The sequence below is a fragment of the Copadichromis virginalis genome, linkage group LG18 (assembly GCF_057382275.1).
Source record: "Copadichromis virginalis isolate Kocher_CV1m ecotype Utaka linkage group LG18, C_Virginalis_male_GT1.1, whole genome shotgun sequence".
Taxonomy (NCBI): domain Eukaryota; kingdom Metazoa; phylum Chordata; class Actinopteri; order Cichliformes; family Cichlidae; genus Copadichromis; species Copadichromis virginalis.
Genome location: NC_140635.1, coordinates 15,153,886 through 15,175,149, shown reverse-complemented (window position 1 = coordinate 15,175,149; position 21,264 = coordinate 15,153,886). Strand labels below are relative to the sequence as shown.

At 39.0% G+C, this 21,264-nt stretch overlaps 2 protein-coding genes across 3 annotated transcripts; one reads left to right on the top strand and one right to left on the bottom strand.

Moving 5' to 3' along the window:
• Positions 1-3,718: 3,718 nt before the first annotated feature.
• On the top strand, positions 3,719-12,467 carry tcea1 (transcription elongation factor A (SII), 1). 2 transcript variants are annotated; one of them, XM_085438490.1, is made up of 10 exons: positions 3,719-3,937; positions 6,612-6,674; positions 6,762-6,867; positions 8,925-9,027; positions 9,372-9,520; positions 9,625-9,681; positions 10,234-10,388; positions 10,706-10,852; positions 11,022-11,093; positions 12,054-12,467. In XM_085438490.1, the coding sequence occupies exons 1-10, from the start codon at positions 3,863-3,865 to the stop codon at positions 12,060-12,062; spliced, it is 936 nt and encodes a 311-aa protein (XP_085294616.1). In that variant the 5' UTR covers positions 3,719-3,862; the 3' UTR covers positions 12,063-12,467. The 2 variants fall into 2 exon arrangements, with proteins under 2 accessions (XP_085294616.1, XP_085294615.1); XM_085438489.1 differs by having other exon boundaries at positions 3,799-3,937; positions 9,375-9,520.
• A 1,375-nt stretch (positions 12,468-13,842) lies between these two features.
• On the bottom strand, positions 13,843-20,612 carry rgs20 (regulator of G protein signaling 20). The gene is made up of 5 exons (XM_085438491.1): positions 20,539-20,612; positions 18,727-18,893; positions 17,270-17,344; positions 16,938-17,172; positions 13,843-16,206 (listed from the first exon to the last, which is right to left on the bottom strand). The coding sequence occupies exons 2-5, from the start codon at positions 18,888-18,890 to the stop codon at positions 16,018-16,020; spliced, it is 663 nt and encodes a 220-aa protein (XP_085294617.1). The 5' UTR covers positions 18,891-18,893; positions 20,539-20,612; the 3' UTR covers positions 13,843-16,017.
• Between the last annotated feature and the right edge of the window lie 652 nt (positions 20,613-21,264).

The following is a 21,264-nucleotide window of genomic DNA, read 5'->3' as shown; positions in this document are numbered from 1 at the left end:
TTTTCCTGAGCAAATTCTGTAATCCATTACAGAGAAAACCTTTCAACTTTAATGTAAGGCGAACAAAGTAATAGAAACACCTCTGGTTATACTGCAACAGAGTTCAGTGTCATAAACTACATGCTAAAACTCCACAAATACAGGATTTAATACAGGACAGTTAGACTGAATTACATTTAGCTAAGTGTACCCAATAAACTGGCAACTTTATTTAGATTATATTAATATGATAATACAATATAAACATTTGTATATTATAAGTCAATATAAACACTATCTAAAATTTAAAAAAAGACACATTGAAAGAGCACCATTTGTACTTCAGAGCCTTTGTTGCTCTCATCAATAGAAGATACATATATTAGTGTACAGTAAAGATCGCATGGAAATGATGATGAATAATGTCTTGTAACTTATAACTTATAAACAGTAAACAAACAACAGTGTGATCAGCAAGTCAAAGTGAACGTAAACACAGGCCCTTCACACCCCACCCATACACTAGATCAGACAACCCACTTGAAACACATTAAAATGACTGACTGGATAAGCAAACATGCCGATAGATGAAACAAACAAAATCTTACCCGATAGTTCCCATTTTATCCTAATAATAACAGCTAAAACAACAGAAAGCGTGTATCTGTTGCTCCTCCGAGCGCTGGTCAAAGCCTCTCAGCAGCGTTCGAGGGCTATTTTAGGACGTGCAACATCATGGCCAATTTGCCTAATCTTTGCTCACACTTAATCAGCACATAAGGCAGCAAAAACGCGAAAATACGTAGAGAGTGTACCACAGAGGACTAGAAGAGAATGCTTTTATTTGTAAGGAAGTAAATAAATGATTATGTTATTGTATTAGAGAAAGTGTGGGATATACATGTATATATTTATCGAATAGCTTATTTTGTATTATTTCCAGTAGGAAATCTCCATTTACAATACAGAAATGATCTTATTGGCCATATTTACCGGCGATAAGGTTTTCTCATCCTTATTGGCCATAAATACCTCATCTCTCCTTTTCCTTATTTGCACTTAAAGACAAAGTAATAAATATTGGGTGACTCAGAGAAGGGTCTAGTAAGTACCAGAATAAGAAATAAATGAAGAAGATGGTGGGAAATGAAAGTATTCCTGATTTCCAGTTTAAATGATATTAGTGAGTGTTTGCCTCTTCCAACAGATACCACAGGTGGCTTGGACTATTTCTAATTTGCAAGCAGTCTGTCTAATCAGATTTGAGAGGTCTTCGCCTAATAGGGATTAGGTTAAAGATTTTGCGCGCTGCTGACAGCGTGAGGTAGAATAAAGTCTTTAGAGAGCACTTTTACCTCACAGCAGGTATTGAAAATCCACCATCAGGACACATGATGCATCAGTATTTAGAGTTCATGCAGTTTGTGCAGCGGGGCTTTAGTAAATAAACAAGAAAGTGGGGAAATCTGTAGCATTGTATCTACACTTGGATGTTGTGGATTTTGAATTTTGGCCGTTGGGAGAGAAGCTAATGTTCGAGCACATGCATCAGGAGTCGAGAGCTGTGTCACTGTACTACAGTTCTCATACGGTATGCCAATTCCTAATTGGCCCCGACTGAATAAAAGGCATTCATATCTCCTGCTAACGTGTACCATCCTAGAAGATGGAGACAGTGGTGGTGAAGAAAGGACATGTGTAAGTCGTCAGGATTAATCCATTACATTTTTTGTGTAAATAAATGTAAATAAGTACAATTATTTTTCATTACCTCATTTCTCTTGCAAACTACATGGCTTTTAGCACTAATTTTAGCATTTAACCTCTCTTTGCTATATACTCTACATTGTATGTACTGTAGCTACCAGTGTATTGCACTTTCTCTGTTAAATTATTCAGAGTGTTTGCAGTGTTTGCCTAACCTTCAGTCATTAGGTGGTAATGTCACATGCTGGTCTCTTTGGATTACAAAGATCCAAATTAGCAAGTCAGTCGTGTCACTGTGTAAGATCAACAGTCTGCCATCACTGTGGCCTGGATTGTGGTCCTCAAAGGTTACAAGTTTGAACTACACAACAGTCGTGCCTTCTTCAAAAGCCCAAGTCCATCTAATAATTCCTTCAGAAAAACAGGGGCTCTTTCATGGGCTTTTAATTACACTCAGTAATACATTATTCACCACTGCTTGGGGCAAATCTAATAGATATTGTATATTTTAACCGCTTGGCAAGATGGCAGCATCTGTGTTTTCACATGAACTTAAGCTCCCAAACCACAGCTTACAATGAAGCCATGACACCACCACTCTGCATGTCCACTTAGTCCAGCAAACTGTGACATTGTTTTAACCCTCTGCAGTGGTGACAGATGTGGCCAAAGGTCTTCATAATGCGTGTCTATCTGTCACATTCTCCTGTAAATTATTTATTTCAGTCCTTTCCTAACTTTTAAATAAAATATTCCTCATATTGTATCCTATCCCTTGAAGGAATCTGTACAAACACATACTTGCACTTAAGGATGAACAAGCTGGATCTTTCTGATTTTTTGTCTGCTTTTTTTTTTAATGCCAAATTCACCTGGTTTCACACATATGTCTAATAGGATAACATCATTACATTTTATATCCAAAAGGTCAGATGCCAACTTTCTTTTCTGATCTATTAGAATGAGCTTTGTTGACCAAATATGAACACATGCAATGAGTCAGTAAACTTACACACTGGTAAAGCAGGGCAATGAAACTCAAAAATATGAAGTCTAGTTAAAAATATAGCCTAGGCGGGTTCCACAATAGCTTTGCAATAGATTAGCAACATGTCCAGGGTGTACCTTGCCTCCTGCACAATGGCAGCTGTCTTGTGTAACTTTAGTTTTTTAGCTTGAACTGAGTTTCTGATGCCAGTAATATACAGTAATATATATGTCAGTTACTTATTATTATTATTATTATTATTATTATTATTATTGAAAAAAAAACTATTTAACTAACTAAAATAAAAAAGAATGGAAAATTGAAAACACTTAAAACTAATTGAAATTAGTTTGTAAATTTGGAAAACTAGCTAATAATAATAATATTAATAATAACAATAATAATAATATAGAGAAATATAAGAGGTTTTAGTATTTGTTAGTTTGGTAAAAAGAAAATGTTACTAGATCTTGCCTAGTGACGTATTGATGGACTAAAACTAACCCTGAAACTATTTTAAACTGAACTAAAACTATAAACATTTTTACACAATAAAAACTAAACTGAAACGAGCAAACCTGCTCTGGAAACTGAAAGAAGTGAACTGCGTCAAAAACAATACATCGAAACAAACAGAAAACAAACAAAAAACAAAACTAGAACTAACTAGAAAATACAAAGCGATTACAACTTATGAATTGTGTAAGTTCTGGACAGTAACCTGTTGTGTGAGTGACTGTTTTTGTGAAAACATAAAGCCGGAGTGTTTAGGCTGTTGGTCAAGTTGGATTGTCTCCGATTGTGAACCTAGATCCGGATGGCACTTTGGCGCTATCTAACGACAGGTCGCCATGCTGATTTTAAAAAAATCCAGGCTTTGTACGAAGATAAAATTGGCAGATGTTATGAAATATAGTTTTATCTCGGTATTCGGAAAGTCTCCTCTTTGATTAAATTGTCTAGGTGATAGCTGTTCTGGGATATCAGGCTTCCAGAAGGTTGCATGTCGATTGAGTTCCCTTGAGCTCATCGTGCATCTACTAGTCAGGTCTGCTGCGGTCGGTGTGCGGTCCCGGTCCGCCGACTAGCTGTCACTGCCGCTGCTTTCTGTTCAGTGGCGTGGTCTTTGTGGCAAATTTAGTTTCTGGCTTGGTTCTAATTCATTTGGACTTTACCAGCTCGGTCACCATGGGCAAAAAGGAAGAAGAGGAGGTCATCAGAATTGCGAAGAAGATCGATAAAATGGCGCAGAAGAAAAACGGGGTAAGATGTGTGTGAGGGAATGAATGCCGATCTGACTGATGGTGTAGCTAACATGAGCGCTAACTGGAAAATCCAGTCAGGATCGGGCTCAACGTGTGCTAAATAACCCCAAAGTTGTCAACAAAAATTCTGCACTGTTGTGTTGTTCCGCTGACGATGGTTTTCCGGTCCTTGCCCTCAGCAATTAGCTCCAAAGCTAACCTACCTGTTGTTATGACTAATGGGTTAGCCGCTAATAAGCTCCCCTGCGAGTCTGTTTATGTGAATGGCAGGTTTCTATGTTGCTAGGACTTAGCCACGTAGCATCCTACTAACCGCTGTCAGCTTTATGGCCTCGCAAGGCAATAATACAATTCTAGATCTGGTCACTTTTAGCTAATTTAATGACTGAATATCAAATCGTTAAACAAATTAGTGTGATATTGTTCTGTTATCCTTCGGGTTAGGTTTCATTTTCGGGCTTGTTTGGGGGAGGTTTCTTAGTAGCTAATTGGCTAACTGTTAGCTACCAAGCTGCCGCTCCTGTAGTCCAAGCATCATTGCATAAACATAAACAAAGCTGCAGCTAATGATTATCCGTTAATCTGCTGATTATTTCCTCGATTAATAAACGGAACCTTAAAGTGTAAAAGATAATGTAATCAAAAGACTGTAACAGTCCAACATACAATCTAGAATCCCCCAAAAAATGAAAGTCGGGAGATTGGAAGAGATTACCATCATAGTGTAAGGAAAGAGTTAGCTTCATAGTTTCAAGTCAATTGTGAAATGGTACTCCGCACAGAGCTTATAAATAGGAGCCTAAACGTCAGATAATATAGACAGAATACGTGTTCGATGCCCAGCGTACATGATCACTGAAAATATCTTAAAATGACCCTATCCTGAAGTATAATTACACTAATCCAACGGCACATGAAAATAGTATGATTTCTCTTGTGCTTAATTAAAATTTAGAGGGGTGGTCTATTATTAAAAATGCTTACTATACAGAGTTTCTCCTCAAGAGCTGTTTTTCTTGTGTGTTGTGTGTGCGAAAGGAAGTGTATATTGGGATAAGCTCATATAGTCTGTCAGTGAGTTTAAATACTACATTTTATGTTAAACGAGAATTTGAAAAAATGTGAGATTCAGTAAACTTCAGAAGTTTATACCCCTAAAAAAGGTTTTGAGCTTGGACCAATTTGTAGCTTGTATAACTTTCTTTTGTAAAGTCTGTAATTTCTCAAAATAAGTAGGATAACATCAAATAAAATTAAAATGTCTTTGACAAATAACCCAACACAATTACATGATTTTGTTAATAGCAATTTGTCATTATGACTCCTAAAATTTAGAGTGTGAAACCTCCAAAATTTTGTAAAAGCTTACCCCATTCATAACCCTACTGTTTTCTGGATACACGCATGTTCTACATATTTTTGGTTTCTGTTTGAGTAAAATACCATAAAATTCGTTTTTCCACTATTTAACAATAACATATCTCATTTGTTATGCAAAGAAAATAGATTTCCATTAAGATTATTATTATTATTATTACTATTATTATTATTATTATTATGATTATTCTGTTTTCTCCCAGTTCACTGACAAAGCAATTGTACATTTTTCTATCCGCTTAATATAAGTACTTCAGGCTTAAATCCAAAATATGACCCCCCCCCCCCTTCACTTTGCTTTTGTTTGTTTAAATGGTAAATGGACAGTGTTCCTCTGGTGTTACTATTATTAATACTATTATTAGTAATAATAATAAAGGCAATCTGTTGCACATGCTTCAATGAGATTACTCTAGCAGAGCTGGAGATCTAGCTACAGTCTTCGTTTAGCAGATGTCCTGCCCTGTCTCTTGCCTACCACATTTAACACATTTAATTTCAAAGAGACATGAGGGGTAGTGCCCAAAGTCTGACCTGCGCAGGCCAATCTGCTCAGTGTCTTCCTCAGTCAAACCAGTTACCACAATTGCTGCAGAAGCACCAAAATAATGTTGACTGAATAATTAACTTTGCACTGCAGTTAGTCATATAGGTGGATACGTTTTTCATTAATGTAACTTACATTTTAAATGGTATCAGAATAATTTAGCCAATGGGGCACAGTGGCTTTACTCGGCAGACCTGGACCTCCGATGATGTGACCCAAAAGATAAACACTGGTCACAATAACCTGGATGTGTCATCTTACTTTTTAAAAGCAGACGAGGCTGAAAGGCCAGTATCAGTTGTTCAGACTGTTGCTGCTCAGCTTCCATATCTAAGGATTCCTAAATTACGTATAATCTGGAGTAGATTGAATCCAAAGAAGCTGCCAGTTTGAACAACATTTGTCTTTTAACTAGTCTTTTATTTAAAAGTGGCCAAAAGGTGTTAACAAATTTTTGCTCTTGGTGTTTGTGCCAGATGTGCAAATGTATCAGCGGTAACATGTGTATAGATCCTGCCATATTACTGAGACAGTGCAGAGTGTTGAATGAGCTGCCATTAGCACAAGCTTCCATAACATAGCAGGATGTTCGAAGCACCACATTTTCCTTTTTTGTTTTACTATGTTTTCTTGTGGCTAAACACAGCTCTGGTCTTACTCATGTTGATGATAGAGCTGAGTAATCAGTTTAGAGAAAACAAAAAGTGTGTTATGGTCTAAATGATCATCCCTCCGCTTTATTCTGCAGGCTGGAGCTTTGGATCTCTTGAAGGAGCTGCGCAGTATCCCCATGACTCTGGAGCTACTGCAGGTATCATTGCTCATATGTTCTCTGGCTCTGTCCTGGACACAGGCAGCGCCGAAACCCAGATGCTCTGACACCATGTCTTTTCCACAGTCTACCAGAATCGGGATGTCCGTTAATGCCATCCGTAAACAAAGCACAGATGAGGAGGTTACATCTCTTGCAAAATCCTTGATCAAGTCATGGAAGAAGCTTTTGGGTAATTATTATTTTTGTCTTCTATAATGTACTTGGAGATATCTTTTGCATGTCTAAAGCTGTTAGGCATGCTTGTATCAACGCCTATCGATCTTCATGAAATCGAGCCAATTTTGAATTCCCCCCCCCCCCTTTTGTTTTTTACTGTAACACATTGCACTCTGCCGGGTACACCAGCTGTCAAAAATGTCCTCTTGTTCTTTTTATAAATTGCTGACACCAATTCTCAACCCACGGAGTTGTGAGTAAGTGAGCTGTTCAGCAGCACAAACAAATGAACAGCAGCCAGCAGTTTGAGTGAAGATTTGAGTAAAGACAAGCATCAGCCAGAGAAGATTAGAGAGAAGAGATGTTTTTATTGAGGTGTAAAATAGACATAATACTTATAATTTTTCTAAATGCCTAAAGAGTTTGTGGTTTGTAAGGTGAAATCAATACCGCAGCAGGGGATTAAATGTGTCTTTTCTTTTATAATTGGATCTATACCTAAATCTGGATTTCTCTTTGAGTTTCACTGTTTTTTGTTTATTATCCGTTTAGAATGTCATAATGATTATTGATACATAGGCCACTCATTTCCCAGCCTTATGTTTACGCTTTAAGGGAAATTACAATGTAATATTAATTTTGTTTAATCTGGCTTGATTCCTCCATTCTTATTGCATACCTTTGCCCTTGCTCACCTTAAGGCCCTTTCCCACTGGATGCGGCACGCACAGTGCTGTGCTCTGAAACCCATTCATTTCCGGCTGCGAAAATCAAGGCGCGCCAGTACTTGTGCATGCCATGGTCATCTTCATCTGCAGCGCACTGTGATGTTTCTGTTGGTTGTGCGAACGACCAGTAGAAACGAAGCCTACTGCTGCGCCAGTTCAACCACATGACGCAACCACACAAATTTTGGATTCTTTGCTCTAGTTAGCGGTAATTGCAGCCCATGCTGCGTCCGATGTGAAAGGCTCCTTATGTTTTATGGCTGGCTGCATTTGTGGTCAAGGGCATGAATGTGATGGTAATTTTGGGCTTTTAGTAATTTCTTTGAACTTTTCTTTTTCTTATTTCTTTTTAATGAGAAAAATCAAAAACAAAAAAATTGGGTGTAAAAGTTTGAATTTATTTTGGATTTTCTTTCATCCACATAGGGTAAAAACACATCGGGTCAAATACAGCCTCAAATATATACATACACTCAAATCTTTTAAAACATGCTGAAGCTTCTGCAATGTCTTTTTAATTTGACAAGGCCTATAGTGATCATGATTGATTGCACGCTCATAACTACAACTGGTAGTGTGTCTTTGCCAGCATAAAAATGATTTGTTTTACAGGACTCATCAGACTCTGCAATACTCAAAACTAACTCCAAGGAATTCAGTGAAGATCTAAGAAGGAGATTTGTAGATTTATTCAGCTGGGAAGGTCTCCTCTAAACAACAACAGGTTCTAAAATTATCAGTTCAAATAAGAACCACCAAGCCTCAAGCCTGCCTTGGAAACTGCTGGAAACACCAGTGTGTTCACTCGACAGTGAAGCAAGTTTTAGAGAAGTTCTCACCATCTCAGTCCACTGAGAAGGTGAGAACAAAGAAAGAAGCAACTGCTCCGAACTTGAAACAACACGAGCTCAACTGAAATTTGCAGCTGCCCACATCGACAAACCAAATACCTTGTCGAAAATGATGAGGTATGAATGGAGGAGTAAAGGTGAGGCTTTTAAGCCTAAGAACACTGTCAAGCAACATCGTGGGAGTGGCATTATGCTCTGGGGCATAATGCTACAGTTGCTGTCAGTGCTACTGGTACGTTGCACAAAGTTGATGGCATAATTATGAAGCAGAGCTGCCTCCAAAATTTGCAACTTTACCCCAAATCAACAACTTTATGGTTGAAACTTGGACACAGTTGGGTGTTCCATCAGGACAGTGAACCCAAAAACACATCATAACTGGTTTTGGGATGGATAAAGCAGGCTAACATTAAGCTTCTGGAATGGCCTTCCCTTCACCTCTCACTTCCTTGATTCTGATGCCTTCTTAATTCTTCTCACTCATTCTCCAGATGAGCCAGGAGCTGGAGAGAAAGCTTCAGAGGAGAAGAGGAAAGAACAATCAACGCCTGTCGTCTCTCCTTCACAAGGAAGCCCAGAGGCAAAAGAAGAAAGGTAATAAGGAAAACTTTTTTTTCCTCATGCACGCTTTTAGCAATGCTCTCCATTTTAGTGTACACCTGGAATACATCTTTCATACTTAGGAGTTGGAGAAGATATAAACCAAGCCTCAGCTAAGCTAGTGTACTCATAGTTCAAGCCTTGAGCCTGGATAAATGGGAGAGTTGCCTCAGGAAGGGCATCTGGTGTAAAGTCAGCATCACATCAGACATTCAGATCCATCCACTGTGATGAGTCCTTGGGAAACAAGTTAGCAGCTGAAAGCACCTACTATATCTTCTGCTTCTAAGTGTGTTTTGCTTCAGAACTGATTATGACACTTCTTATTGCTCCCATAGCAGCTCCAGCAGCAATTCCAGCAGCAAGAGTGAACCCAGTGAAGTTGCTCCCAACACATTAATCAACACCTTTCCTCGTGCCCCGAGTACCTCTGACTCCATCAGGCTTAAGTGTAGAGAGATGATAGCAAGCGCTCTGCAGACTGGAGGTAATCTGAAACGTTAATATCACAAACTTTCCAAAGCACTTATCTGTAATTGTGTTTTCTTACTCTTTGTTTTTGTCCACTGCCTGATACTTTTTCCTTTACAGATGATTATATCGCTATTGGTGCTGATTGTGACGAACTTGGAGCACAGATTGAAGAATATATCCTTTACATTATAATAATGTATACTTTATTGATCCCCGTGGGGAAATTACTAATCAGGTGTCCGGGGAACACTGTGTAGGGACAGTACCTTGCTCAGGGGTACCTCAGGGTAGCTGTTCGGTGGATTTGAACCCCCAACCTTCCGATTATGGGGTGACCACGCTACCTACTGAGCTATCTCTGCCCTCTGATTGAACTCTTTAGAGTTTTGTTATTTCATAATGTTCTGGATATAGCTACTGTCTTCTCAGTGTCTGTTGTGTATTTTGGTGCTGGTGATATAAATGAGCACATTGTGCCTTTCATCTTTTGAATCACTTGTTTTGTCTGAACACTAGCACCCTTTAATTATAGCGTGTTACACAAATAAAGAGACACTGGAGAACCTAAAACAAAGAACGGTAGGCATGCTTGATAAATGACTACATTAACCACTCTAATAATCGACTAGAAGCATCAGCACTAAGCCACCTGAAAGGCCGGGGATTTCTTTTTGTTGTTATTATATAAATTCATTGGTGAAGTTGAATTCTTTGACCTGCAATTACGCATCTTCCAAGAGTTTAAGAACACAGACATGAAATATAAGAACCGCGTGAGGAGCCGAATCTCAAATCTGAAGGATATGAAGAACCCGAATTTAAGGAGGACCGTGCTGTGCGGGAGCGTAACCCCTGAGCGGATGGCTAAGATGACCGCAGAGGTGTGTGAGCTGTTGATGGCACAATCTCAAGAGACAAACAGTGCCCTTAGTAATTGTCACTAATTATATATTTCGCTCTCTCACGATAGCAGATTTAGTTTACTTAAACACTTATTGGCACTTCTTTCTTTCTTTCTTTCTTTCTTTCTTTCTTTCTTTCTTTCTTTCTTTCTTTCTTTCTTTCTTTCTTTCTTTCTTTCTTTCTTTCTGACTGACTGACTGACTGACTGACTGACTGACTGACTGACTGACTGACTGACTGACTGACTGACTGACTGACTGACTGACTGACTTACTTATTTTTTCCACCGCTGTAGGAAATGGCCAGTGATGAGCTGAAGGAAATGAGGAAGAATTTGACCAAAGAGGCTGTCAGGGACCACCAGATGGCCACCACTGGGGGCACTCAGACTGATCTGTTCACCTGCGGCAAATGCAAGGGAAAGAGCTGCACCTACACACAGGTATGGATATGCAGGCTGCCTATAGAGGTCTTTGTGGAGGTTGTAGTTATTTAATTTGTTCAGACAATGTGAAATCTGATAAAGCCATGTATATTGGTATTGATAGAGCATACGCTGATTTAGTAGTCTATGATTTTAAGTGACTTTCTTTTTCCGTTTTCTTTCCCAGGTTCAAACTCGTAGTGCTGATGAGCCAATGACCACGTTTGTCTTCTGCAATGAATGTGGAAATAGATGGAAGGTATGTGCCCTAATGCAGGTTTTGTTGAGTCAGTCTTGGAATGCATTAGCCTGTAGACTTCCATCATCCATCAGACTTAAACTTCAGCGATAGAAGTTTAGATAGTGCACTAAGTTCGTTTACAGCAGAGATGTACCAGTTGTGGAACCAGTCAAATGGTTAAAGATACAGTTTGGCAGATGCGTAATGCTGATGTCAATATTTTGTTTGTTTTGTTCCATCTTTTGGGTCACGGAAACAGAGTAGCTGTCTTTTGGTGTTAAATTAGCAAAACATTTATTTTCAAATTTACACTTTTAAGCCTCAGTCCTGCTTATGTTATTAATGTAATACAGGTTTGGGGTATACTAGTAATTAAGTCTTCCCAAGTTCTTGGTCTCAAATTATATTGATATTTTTCCTTTAAAAGAAAGGAGATGAAAGATATTTTATTATGTTAGCCAGTTCGAAATGATTAAAGAAAGCATTTATCTGTTTGTCAGGTACCTTTAGAAAAACGGCTAATTGATGCCACATTCAGGCTCATGTTGATTAAAATCTAAAAGGGCCTGTTTGTAGAGGTCAGACTCTCAGCCGACCATCCATGGGAATAGATTTTCCATGACTGCAGGGTCTGCAAAGACCGCACTTGCTCGACGTGTATGTTAATTGAATGTGTGATAGTGACTAAATACACAGTGCACACATATCTGGTGTGTGAAGCTGTTGTTGCTTTTATTGCAATTTGTTGCTCTAAAGGTATGCGTATGGTGCCCTCTGCTCTGTTTATTTATTTATTTTTTAATTTATTTTTTAAATAAACAAATGCCATGGCCAAGAAGAAGACTCATGACTCTGCCTTCTATCTACTTGGTTGTAACTTGAAGATCAGTGTTGCAACAACAAAAAATCCTATCCCATGATTTTTTTTGATTTTTTTTATTTGATCATTTTTATTATAATAAATTTTTTTTGTTCTAGTTCTGCTGAATCTGCGGCATCATCCACGGCACTCCTACAAGTAGCAAAATTCCTGGACCAGATTCTGTCTATCTGCAACAGATTGGAGCTTTCTATTCTGTGGTACATGGTACACAACATGCCATACAAAGATGCCACTGCGGTTATTGTTTAAGTAAATATCTTGTTAATAGATTGAGCTCATTGTTGGTTCCCTCAACTCCTTCCCCTAAAAATTATTTTACTAGCGTTATTAGTTGTTTCTCACCGTCAGATATATGCGATGGATCTTATCATGCTCTTTTATCTGCATTTTTTATATGTAGTTTTAACACTTTGGACAATGTTGTTTTGCTTCCCCCTCACAACATTGCATTGTTTTATTTAATTTCCCAATAAAGTGTAATCCATTTGATTAAAAAGAGCTGCTTTTCATTAGCTGTCTTTTATGATGGGTTTTCAGTCTCTTCTGGTTATTTAAATCTTTAAAATTATACTAAGCAGGTCGGATCTGAGAGAACAGACATCTTCTCTGTGTGTGTGTGTTACAGAGTATACATTTGTAATTGATGGAATATTCATCACATCAAAGCGAATGCTGATGTATGCATATTAATCCATCCAGGGACAGGATAATATCGTTGGCTGGAGAAGGGAAGATGCACCAATTGTTTTCGGCTTCCTCCAGGATTTTTTTTTTTTTTTAAATAGCCAGGTGCAACCACTTTATGTTGATGGGCTGTTCTGCTGCTTCACCACCACATAAAGTGAACAGTAATACAAGATTAAGATTTTTTTTATTCACTGAAAAGGGCTAAAACTGAGGAAGGCCTGGTGGTAGACATTACACTTCTCTATATGTTTTATCTCACGTTCTTATTTATTTTTTAATTGAACCTTTGACGAAACAACTTTTTTTTTTTATTGTGAATTCGATGACCATTTTTATGAAAGAAGCTCCCTGTATAAAATTCAGACACAGCAAAATATTCCTATATAGTTACAATTAGGTCCATAAAATTTTAGACAATGAATTTTAAATCAAACTGTCAATGTGTGAGTTAAGTAGAATTTATCTTATTTATTTAATTAAATGGGTTTAACAGAGTGTTTGTACCTGTCAAACTATGTTACCTTTGTACCTAAATATAGAATTTAAAATTGGTTCTATGCTAGGTTGTCTGTTATGTGTAGACACAACAACACAACACTGGTTCATCTCTTGCTTTTATGTTTCACAGATCAGGGTTAAGTGGCTTGACAAACAAACAAAACAAAAACTTAAAAGATAAAAGCAGCTAATTCTCAAAGATAAACTTTAAAAGACCTTCAGGAAAAAAAAAATATTATACTGTCTGAAGATGCGGCTCAAGACCTTTGCACAGTACTGTGAAAGAGTATGAACTTTTCAAAGTTTATAAAGCATTTCAAAATAGTGTGGTACACAAGTAACTGCATATTGCTACAATCCTCTGCGCACTTAAATTAAAGTGTTTTTGTTTAATTCTAATTGACATGTTGTGCTCATGTGAACGTTACCGTGTATTTCAAGGAGTTCACAGAATTCATTACTTTTGATTTTAAATGTTCTTAATTAGGATTTCACCTGATCTGCGTTATTTTTAAAAGAATCATGAATTTAAACTGCTCAAACTTACACAGGGGCAGATGTACTGAAAGAATTCTTCCATTCCTATCAGTGAACCGAGTTGGTTGAATTTGCTGTTAGGACATTATTAAAGTCGTTTCCTGACACATTTTACTGATATTGGTGTCATGCAGTTTGCTGATTAAATCATTCCAGAGTCAGTAAAATTATTGTGCTTTATTTTATCTTAATCGAAATGCCCACAAGTCATTATTTTCTCAAAGAGTAGCAGAAAAAAAAAAAAAAATCAACCATTTACTGTAAACATTCACATTATTCGTATTTTTTTTAAAAATGTATTCTTCAGTAATCTCAGCGCAAAATAACACATTTCATATAGTAAACAGAAAAGAAAGAAACATTTATAGGCATCACTCCAAACCACTGGCTTAGGTTGTGTTTTGAGGTTGATCCGCGCAGTGAACCCATCAACTCAGATTGCACGCAGGTTGGTAAGAAGTTCAGATCAACCGGCCTGTCCGCCAATCTTTGTTTGACATGTGCTGTCGTCAGCCTCTGCCCTACCAAAGTGAACAGATGTAGTCACGACTAAGAAATCAAGACAAAACACTTAATATTTTGGCCAATGAAAGGGACAATTTCCAGTAAACTGACTTCACGCTCCAGTAACCACGCTTACGGCAAGCGTTTGAAAGTAACCGCTGCCCATGAGAAAGATGTCGTAAAACTGAATGTCAAGGCACTTCCCCATGTGAGGATCTTGTCTTTGAGTGACACGTTTGTGAGGCAACAAAGTAATTCAACTGAAACTATTAGAGTACATAAAAGTATTAAACACTTGGCAACTCCAATTTTACTCAGTGAAACACTCTCGATAAAACGTATGAGCACAGTTTACATGGTAGCTTTGGTGTTGCTGCTAACCTGGCCGGAAACCTACTGTCACTGATAATCATGTCAAATTATATATCATAGACGAGCTATGTAATCTTAAATAGTGATTTTTTGGTAATTTCAAAGTGTATTCCAGAAGGTTCCCTAGAAATGACTTTGAATAAAGTCTAGTTAGCCTGAGAAGAAAGTCAAATAAATACGAGCAAATACTTAAGCGGAAATTGAGAATGAAAAGCTTTAGATTTAAAACTTAAGAGCATCATAAATCTTCTTACTCTCAGCGTGAAAACAGATTCCATTCCAGCTGTTTAGGCCTTACAACAATAGGAATTCATATTTATTTGGGTTTAAATGATGGAATAATTTTCCTTATATTTAGTCTCAAATTAGAGTACCTTCAAGGAAACCTTCTGGAACGTTATTAGGAAATTACAGACCTATAAAACAGAGCCATATACTCTTTAAAAATAACATTATTTAAAGTTTTTTTGACAGCTTAGTAGAGTTTGGTCCATCACAGGACTTTAAATATGATTTGTACTTGTTTTTCTGTATTGTTTGTATACATCAATAAATAAAAAATACTTCATCTGGTAAATAGAATTACTTATGTCACACTTGTAAAACTATAATAAACCTATGAGGTGTGCAGTGAATAACACTTGAATTCAAATAAACATCTTAGACAGGCAATCTTTTGTGGTTAAGCTCAAGTAACAAAAGTTAAAACACCCTTCCATCGTTGATTTGAGTTTCTTAAGGAAACGAATTGCACGCCGTGACAAGAGCTGTTGTCACTTTCTGTTACTTCACTGATCACCACGCTTACAGTATTTCTCAATCACGCACAGGTTCTACATGAACTGGAGTTGCCAAGTCGCTGTCACAGGTACTGAAGTGTGAGGTTAGGGGACCAAACGGGGTGAAAATAAGGTAAAATCAGTACAGTACCCCACAAAGCTGCCTGCAAGTAGAGCTAACGAGTAGCCTTTGACTTGAGCTTTGATTTTTGTACGCAGGAAATAGAACCAGGCGTTTCCACATAAAATACCCACAATTCCATTTTTACTATTTACAAACTCATAAATATATAGTCTACAGTAGGAATCATTTTCCCCCCAAACGATCATACAAAAAACAACAGACCATAAAAAACTCTGAACACAAATAAAATAGATTATTTCTATCAAAAGAAAGAAAAAGAAAAACAAAAGAATTAAAATGTATTCATATTCCTTTGGAGTGTTTTGCTTTGTTGATCTGTAGCAGTACTTGTGATGTCAAGCCCTCGGGAGATTTTAAGACCTGAGTGTCTTCAGTCAGGTGCAGATCACAATAGCGCTGAGATCCCTGGGAGGGGACAGGCCCGAGGCCTGATTCATGTAATCCTACACTGAACATACAAAGAAAAAAATTTAAAAAAGGGGGGTAAGGTCTGGGAGAGGGGTAAAGAGAGTTAAAAGATCACAGGTCATCACCACCCTAAGATTCAGGGGACTGCTCTGACAGGGTGTTGAGCAGGTTTTTGTAGGCTGGGGAGTTCATGTAGCGGGGATACGAGTCTCTTTGCATTAGTGTGTAGATCTGCAGCTGGGCATCGTCAAAGGTGTGCGATGTGGGCTCCTGCATGTTCCTGTTAATCGTCTCGCGCACACGGGAGTCGAGGCTCACCTGGGAGTCGAGAGAATAGCCCGTTAGGGAAGAACAGCGTGTGCTCTTTTTGTGCGACAAAACCTTGAGAAATGTCACTGTTTGCTTCACGACTGAAAATTTGATGACGACCTGAAAGCTAATAGACTGTAAAGAAAAGATGGACCAGGGCTCTGTGCAGTCACTCACTGAAGCCTCCAGTGGAGCATTTTGGCTGTCACCATCTAGCAGCTGTCACCATCTAGCAGGCTTATTCAAGGCATGGATCACACCAGTAAAACCAAGAAACCTTTACAATCATGCAGTAGTGGCTTATTGTTCTGTATTCTCTGTACTGATATTTTCCCCAAGGGGACAATAAGTTACAAAATGAACACCATGCTGTATAACAAAAAGAATCTAAACTAGTGATTAAGAGTGGAAGTCCATTAAGAAAGTGCCCAAACAGGAAGAAAGAAACAGGGTCATTTTTTCATTCTTAGCCACTCAGAGCCAAAGGCTGCATCCATCTTTTATATACAGTCTTTGAACTGGTTAACTTAGCTTTGCACAAAGACTGGAGTCAGGGGGAAATGGCTAACCTTTGCCTAACGCTAACAGTTTATATCACTAGATGTTTAAAGCTCAATATGTAAGGAGTGTGCTGCTGTTTCTAGATGTTCTAGATGCGCCCTCACACTCACACATACTTTCAGTATTTGTTCGAACAGGTCGCTAATATTTGCAAAACGATTAAATCAAAGCTCTCTGACCTCTTTAGGCGATAGGATGGAGATGTAGTCTTCGTAGATGACCCGAGCCTTCTCCTCTATCATACTCTTATTGGTCTCTTTCCTGAACTCCTCACAGGCTAGCCAGAAAAGCATGTTCTCCTCGCTGAACTCAGTGCGAAGGAACTGTCGAAAAGCGTTTCTCCCCGCTGGACAGCACATCAGCTTGTCAAACGACTGCCCCCATGAGTGCACCTCCTCCAACGTGGGCTTAGGACTGTGCAGAATAAGCGAGAGAGTGCCTTTAGCCAAGAGGATGCATTTAACTACAAAAAAAAATCAAAACACATTTTTGTACAGCGATATAAGCTGACCAGTCTTCACAGTCTGTGGTCCCTTCCTTGACGTCATAAGATGCCTTTCGGTTCCTATCATCTCGATCTTCATTCCTAATGGTAACACAGACATATAAACATACTTGGTGTGCGAAATAAGAATTTTATACTATTACAGTTACTATGAATACATTTAGCTTTCCTCCATTTTATTAGCAGGTGTGCTTACAAAGAAGCTCTTTATTAGTATATTTATTAATCAAACAAATACATCAATAATTTATATGAAGTGCAAGTTAAATGTAGTACAACATATTCGGCCTTTAAAGTCATGCACAAGTCCACGCAGAGTGAATGTGCGTATGAAATCAAGTAATGATTATTTCTACTGTGTATGACACGTCATAATGTGTCTTCTAGGCCAAAGTGTGTATTCATGTAGCTTGATTTACTTAACCAACAGCCGTGATCACAAACATGTAAAGTTAACTATAATGAGAAGAAGCTGAGACCAATAATTGTCATTTTTGCTTGAAAACCTACTTTGTAATTTGCTGTATGCGCTCTCTCTGTATGTACACATTTAACCGCCGTTTATTAAATCGTGTGAGTGTGCTCGATGTTACGTGGCTGCACTGATATCTTTGGACATGAAGCATTGCAACTGCTTTCCAAGTACTGGACGCTTCATGGGCAGCAACTAAATAGTGTCATGATAAATGATTGACAGATGAGCTCCCTCCTAGCCTCCTACAACGGCACAAACACCAAGCGGAAACTGACTGGACAAACGCCTCTCGTGGGCTGTCCACTCCTGGGTTCTAAATCAAAGCCAGCATGGCGGTGCTTTTGCAAACTGTCTCTTATATAATGAAAATAGTTCATTTAATGGTGTTTCCAAATAGGGGTGCAGATTTATCTCAGTGGGTTAAGCAGGAGACGCGTATACTGTAAAACTAATCCAGAACACCTGGGTTTGAATCCACCCTGAGGCCACTGTCCTATCAGAAAAAGGTTAAACAGCCTCACAAAAAAAAAGTTTGTTTTCCCCCCAAAATATTTGAGGTTCAGTTGTAAGTTTAAAAGTTTCTTGCAACTTTAGCCATATGTCAGTATCGTTTAAATATGCTCCTGTACTGTACTCAATTACAGAAAATTACAGAGTCAAATATATATTTGCCAACTACTTTGATTTTTACTCCAACTCCAACTCTAAATTTCCAGTAACACTACAGAAATCAAGACAATTAATGGGCTTATTAAAACTGTGAAATGGTCCCAGCAGATGCACTCCCTGCATGATCTTTAGTTCGTTGTTGTCACGGTGCTGCTAGATACAGATTCGCAAAAAAAAAAGAAAAAAATGTCAAGCCCATGAAGCACAAGCTGAATCCTGCGGTTGAGACACGGTAGCTGAGAGCGTCCTGCCTTGTGTGCAATAATGTCGGCCATGTTTGTGCCACAATTGGTGATTTCTCAGTTGGGGAAACACCTACCAGGAACAGCTACAGCAGCAACACCAGCAGAAGCAGCATGCATTCGAGCCCCGTGGGTTAGCCTGGCCCGGCTGGTCCTGCTGGGCCGGTGCAGTTCCCCCCGCTGCCGACTCCTGCTGCACCGACATCTGCCTCTTTCGCATCTCCATCCGCTCTGATCCCATGGGCTATAGACAGAGGGGAGGGGAGAGGGAGGCGCTGAGTTCAGACTGTTCATGTCAGAAATAGTATTCAACAGAGATTTTGTCTTGTAAGAAAAATCTCTTGGCCTGCAATGCATTCATGTGATACAAATCAGTCCCAGGGTAACAAGGGTAGTAAGGGCATCACTGGGTGTTCTGACAGTAGAGCTGATGATAGTGTGAAATCCTGATCACGAGTCTATTTTTCCCCCTGGTACTTTCACCAGGACAGCTTCATCAAATTTATTTAGATTTGCCTCACAGGTTGACACCAATCTGTTTCTTAGATGGGCTGCTGATGCTTTCTGGTCGAAGCATGTGCCAGCATCCCCAGAGGTCTCGCTGCAAAGGAATGCTGTTTTGAGGAATCAAGTATGGAGTAACACTTTGCTGATTTTGTTTTGCCTGCTGCCAAATACGCACCCGCCAAGAACATTTCAGTCTTTCTAATCTCAAACTGGCTGTGTGCTCTCTCACACACTCCAAAAAAACAGAGAATGGATTTTAGACCATAGGTTCGATATCTGTAATCCAACATGTAAAATTTGTGAACGCCTTGTTGTAAAAGCACCACATTAAAAGATTTACAATGCTCACTGAATCCAAGTGGAGCAATAAATTAAATACACTTGCAAATATTGAAAATATTTGCCTTTTTTCAGGGGGAGTGGGGAGGGATTTGTAGTTGACAAGCTCAGATTGTCATGAACCTCTGGGCTACATTTATCATGTACATGAGTAATTACTGTGACTATAGGTCTGTAGTGTATTCATCAGAATCCCCTTGGTGTGTAGGCCTATAGACTACAGACAGGCTATGCTCAGAGAATGACTTCTTGTCTGATTTTAACAAATGTGTCATCATCAGGTCAGGCACTGCCAAATCCTGTCAGATCATTTATGTAACAAAGCTGTCGGCATCATCCGGCCACTACCTGACACAAGAAATGATGCTTAAAAAATGTCTAGAGATTTGGTCCACGGGTGGCGGGGAGGGCTGAAGGCGCAGCTTGCAAATCTATAACCGCAGCATCGCTCTATCACATCCTTCAGAGAATACAATACCGTTAGGTCATTTCTAAAATGGATCCGTGTTCTCACTCAGATTCGGAGCTGGCTTCAGCTGCAGATTTCGTGCGCCTTGCCGAATGGCATATTTTACGCGTTAGGTGTTCGGGTACTTCAAACCTGACACTATTGCAGTAGGCTATGCTTCGACTCAACAGCCATAGACGATGAAATGGGGGGAGGAGGAGGTGGGGGGGTGGTCGTATCAATTCAGAGAATAAATCATGATAATGCCAAATAAACCGCTGTTCTCCTTCACAGCGGCATAAACGTGGACGACACTGAGGTTTAATGGCCCCTGGGCGATTTCACAGCAGAAACCATTGCATTAGCAAGTCGCGAATCATATCAATGGGAAGTGCCACCACGAAGAACCGTAGAGCTTCATCGCCCTGGACAATCACCGAAAAGACACTGCCTAGACCCGTTAAAAGCCCGCTGTACAGCTAGATAGTTACATGCCATTAAAGAAAAAAGAAAAAAATACCCATGAAACGGCCTCAAACGCTCCGCTCACAACATGTCAGTGCAACGATACATCGCTTTTTCTACCAGTACTTACAATTTCACCATGTATGCACAGCGAGAAGAGGTAATTCTTTGCCTTGATTACATCCGATGGCACATAAGGCTCCCCCCCCCCCCCCCAACCGGCTGCTTCAAGTCAGTACGCATGCGCCCTCTCTCAAGCTCGTAGTAGACCGACGAAGAGCATAAAACCTTACAGTATGGCACAGGTTTGCTGAGCAGGTACTGAAAGACTCCAGTAAGAGACCATTATAGGAATAACTGCGTGAGGCAAGTTTATTAGAAACTCGTACCAGGTATCTAAACAATAAATTAATAAAACATCCTAAAACTTAACGCTACTGCTATTAAAAAATCTCAACATATTTAACAAGAATACCAGGGGGGAAAAACACTTTTTAGTCGGGGTGACTGCGCCAGTGAGGCTTTGCTTGAAGTCGCTGTCTGTGGTGCTGAAACCTTCAGCGGCTAATGAAGTGCACCACTGCGTTCAGCTAAACCCTGCAGGAGGATGGCATGACTTTGCCAACTAATGTTAAATCATTTGTGAAGTTTAGTGTGATATTACGTCGTGAGAGAAACCCCGGAGCTCATATTTCAACGCATGGATACGCCATGCACAAATTCAGATGCATACGGTATGTTTTATCCGCTCACAGGAGAATATATTTGTTTAAACGCTTTAAAGGCTTAACCAGAAACAGGGGAGGGATGACGAAACTATATATTTGAATACTGTTGCAATACTTCTACCTCTAAA

What these genes read in the sequence shown, in the direction of transcription:
- tcea1 (XM_085438490.1), top strand. Translation starts at nt 3,863, where the DNA reads ATGGGCAAAAAGGAAGAAGAGGAGGTCATCAGAATTGCGAAGAAGATC. An exon ending in TGGCGCAGAAGAAAAACGGG is followed by an intron (nt 3,938 to 6,611) that starts GTAAGATGTGTG and finishes TTTATTCTGCAG; the next exon opens with GCTGGAGCTTTGGATCTCTT. An exon ending in TGGAGCACAGATTGAAGAAT is followed by an intron (nt 9,682 to 10,233) that starts ATATCCTTTACA and finishes ACCTGCAATTAC; the next exon opens with GCATCTTCCAAGAGTTTAAG.
- rgs20 (XM_085438491.1), bottom strand. Translation starts at nt 18,890, where the DNA reads ATGGGATCAGAGCGGATGGAGATGCGAAAGAGGCAGATGTCGGTGCAG. An exon ending in ACCACAGACTGTGAAGACTG is followed by an intron (nt 17,173 to 17,269) that starts GTCAGCTTATAT and finishes TATTCTGCACAG; the next exon opens with TCCTAAGCCCACGTTGGAGG. An exon ending in CCATCCTATCGCCTAAAGAG is followed by an intron (nt 16,207 to 16,937) that starts GTCAGAGAGCTT and finishes CTCGACTCCCAG; the next exon opens with GTGAGCCTCGACTCCCGTGT.